This window comes from Anastrepha obliqua, chromosome 3 (genome assembly GCF_027943255.1).
Source record: "Anastrepha obliqua isolate idAnaObli1 chromosome 3, idAnaObli1_1.0, whole genome shotgun sequence".
NCBI classification, from domain to species: domain Eukaryota; kingdom Metazoa; phylum Arthropoda; class Insecta; order Diptera; family Tephritidae; genus Anastrepha; species Anastrepha obliqua.
The window spans coordinates 128,878,879-128,882,681 of NC_072894.1; the positions used below are offsets into that span (position 1 = coordinate 128,878,879).

The 3,803-nt window shown below is 34.9% G+C and overlaps 1 protein-coding gene across 1 annotated transcript; it reads left to right on the forward strand.

The window, feature by feature from the left end:
• Positions 1-1,257: 1,257 nt before the first annotated feature.
• On the forward strand, positions 1,258-2,737 carry LOC129242642 (uncharacterized). The gene has a single exon (XM_054879403.1). The coding sequence runs from the start codon at positions 1,831-1,833 to the stop codon at positions 2,410-2,412; it is 582 nt and encodes a 193-aa protein (XP_054735378.1). The 5' UTR covers positions 1,258-1,830; the 3' UTR covers positions 2,413-2,737.
• Positions 2,738-3,803: the final 1,066 nt, after the last annotated feature.

Sequence of the window (3,803 nt, forward strand, 5' to 3'; positions counted from 1 at the left end):
CCGCAAATTTATCTGCATCAAGTAGCTAAAATGAAAAATAAAGTCGGAAATAGTTTATCGGCTCTCTTAATAAAGCTTACTTTACTGTTTAGTAAGCCACTTTGACAGTATTATAGTGAAAATAATACGAAAGATATGAAATAGATAAAGCGAAAGCTTTTTATTTTCGAATATATTATAAAAAACTCCATACTAAATATTTAGTTTGGTTTTTAAGATACAATGGGATAATATGGGTTGATGGAAAATTGATTTTAAGCTTAAGAGGTAAGAACTTAAGCCCTGCAGTAGATTTCTTTGCTTAATAAACAGTTTTTTTTTCAATTTGATTGCATTCTTAGGAATATTTTAAGATGTTTCCGATGAAAATACTTAGAAAGTTACAATTATTATAAGACAGGACTGCGTAGTGCGCAGAAGGATTTTCTTAATTACTTTTTCGTTTTGCTCGAAACCACATTTTTAAAAGTTTTCAATCGACTGATTTTAAAAATGGTGCATGTCTCCTTAAATGCATTCTCCTTTGCTAACTTACTTGTAGCTTAACTTTTCAATTGGTTGATATGCAATTTTTGTATTCATTTTTTTAGAAAACAACTTCAAAGTGCTCCTAATTTCGCACAATTTTTTTCCAAAAATTGCATCTTGACGCTATAATGATTTATCAAACGTTAAAAATTGTATTCGGTTTTGTGTTTCAGATAAAGGAAAGTCTGTCTCACGTGGATTGATGCATTTTTTTACTTTTTGTGTTTTGAAAATCATTACATCTGTTGAACGTAAATAAATGTGAGGAAGTTCTACATCTAATAGTTTTGTAAAAATTTACTGTTATTTGTTACCATTCAGTTATCATGCCGTTAGGTGGTCTTATCCCTTAATCAAAAAAAGCTCTAATCTCCGACTTCATGGAAGACGAAGGCAGCAACATCCCTAAATTTTACCCCATTATAGTTACGGTTGTCCATGTCGAAAGCTCAGCTCAAAAGCATTCTCCCATTCCAGTTTGTTTACATTCAGTTCAATCACTTCCACTGAACATATCAGTAAAATGTGTATGTGTGTTAGAAAATATATATTCATGTATACACATAGAAAGTGAAATTAAACTAGCCGTAAATTATTCACTAGCTCACTATACATACCTCTTCTATATATATTTCAGTTTTATTGGGACGAAATCAATGTCAAAGCAAGTGAAGTCACATCAAAATGCATTGCTAAACAAGTTTAGCCGGCACATAAATATTTAATAATAATAACAAAGAGCACATTTGTGCCTACCTATGCAATCCGATCTGTACGATCAGTCAAATCAACAGCTCAAAATGCATAGGCGTTAAGGTTGGTGATGACAGGGCACGATTTGCGGAGCAGACGTGAAGGAAACAGGTCTGCACGAGATAAGAAACACTTCGCGCAGCGATGATGAGCGGGAGGTTTAATGACAAGCACAGCGTCGAGAGAGTCGTGACGACAAACTGGTATGACTCAAACGAGCGTTAAACTGCGACACAGAATGGGGTGTGGATAATGTTGCAAGCAATTTGGCGATAAGTTTGCGCGAAGCTGGAGGCAAAAATAAAGCGACTATAAAATCATTGAACGCTTAGTTAGAGCATTACAGTCATTCAACAGAGATCAGACCAAACACGCGAATAACGCAAAAGCACTTGAAAGTAGAAAAGTGAAACAGTGAAGAATACATCATACGCCTATTTCTTTTATAAAGCCATCAAAAATACCATTTAGTGCGGAATTTAATTTGAAAACTCAAATTCTATTAAAAAAATATACAAGAAGTACCTTTGTGAACACAGTGAAGGAAAAATGCAAAATTTCAGCAATAAACAACTCATCACTTTTACTATCGCCTCACTCCTGCTTCTAACACAAATGGCCCAAGCGCAGCGTCCCTCTTTCGCCGGCATTCGTCAACCTGGCCTCAATCAAAAGGATAAATACAATATGAATAATAATGTAAATAACGGCAGCAACACAGGAATTGCCAATCGCTTTGGCCAACCAGATGAGCCACCAACATTGGCCTTTGGCGCTACACAGAAACCACCCGCAAACTACATACCAGTCGTCTTCCCCGAATCCAACTATTTGCCATTGGCATCTTCGACCGCAAAACCCGTGTCCGATATGATTGCAAATCGTTTTGGCAGCGGCGATAATGTAAATACAAATGCTAATGCTGTTGTCAGCAATGACGTGGGCGGCGCGCCTCCCCGCTTGCCCATCGATGCGAAAAATGATAAAGAGTTAGTGGCCATAATCAACCGTTTGCCGGAGGATCAACGACCTTTCTGGTATATCAACGCAGCTGCGATCGAGGCGCAGAGAAATTCATCATTCGTGAATTTCGCTGGAGCGGTGGACTCGCGAGGAAGTTTCTTTGGTTAAAGGAAAATCTCCACACGCAGGCACACACACAGAATATCCCATCAATGCGCATTTCTTTTCAAATGCTTAAGCGTTTTAGTATTTATTATATTACATATACTTTTTAAAATTTTATTATTCTTAAAAAAATATGTGAAACTCGCGTATTTGTATTACTATTACCATATCTGGCTTGAAAAAATTATCGACCTACCAAAGCAATTGTTCCTGAAGAAGCCACTCAAGAACTGTATTTTTTATTTTTCAAAATATACACAATGAAAAGTTATTAATAATGAAACAATCTACAAAGTGGATTCAATAAAATAACAAGCAATTACTAAAATTAGCTCTCTTTATTCCACTCATCGCTTAAAATACTTGCATTGTTGCTTAATTATTTCATTTTGTTACTTCTAACGTTGTTTAATATTTTTTTAGTTTCATTTCTTGCCCTCAAGGTAGCCAAAAATAAACCCAATCACTTTTAATTCACACAGCGAACAAACAAAGCAAAACAAGTCAGCCAAATAATTACACAAAACAAGTAAAGATTTACTCTCACAGTAAAACATGCTGAACTCACCACCAAGCTTCTCAACTGCTTCATCTCAATTACTCTCACGCTCTCAACGATTAATCTCGAACGTGATAAGACAAGCTATTCAGCGAACGGAAAAACATAACATGTCTGACCTTTTTTTTGTTTTTGTTGAGTGACTGATTGGCACAAACTACATGTAAAGCAACAACACAAGCTCGGTAATATACAACCGTTGAGTGCGCTGCGTGAAAAATATGTTACCTGACTCGTGTGCTATAAACCAAAAAGAAACAATCCTTCCCTGATTTAAAATATAAAAAATTAGTTTTTATCATTTAATTTTACATTTTTCCTGATTTCTCAGAATAATTAACTTTATTTCTCTTTGCATTTTTTTTAAACACTGAATAAACAAAAGGAATTTTTAACTAACGTTATTTTTCACTCGCTAGCTAAAATTGCAGCTTTTGTTATTTAACTGCATAACTTCTCGCAAAATGAGCGGATTCGCTTGTGAATAATTTGTGGCTATTAGTTTTAAGCTCATTTCATTTACAAGCTAGTGCATCGAAATTTACTTGATTTAAAAATCATTTACATAAAAATAATTAGCCGGACAAATCTTATGAATATACATTTCTTAAAACTGCGCACGCAAAATTTTACAGAATAAGTGATAGCAAAATTTCCAACACAAACCCCTACTTCCGGAATGTAATATGATTCAAAATTCACTGCTGTTTGCTATGCATCATCAAAATGTGGCAAACGTATACAGGTGGAAACGCTAAACTAAAGACTTTATATATATATTTTTCTTGTAGTGATTGCACCTCCACAAACAGTGGCACACTATCGGGACAATTTC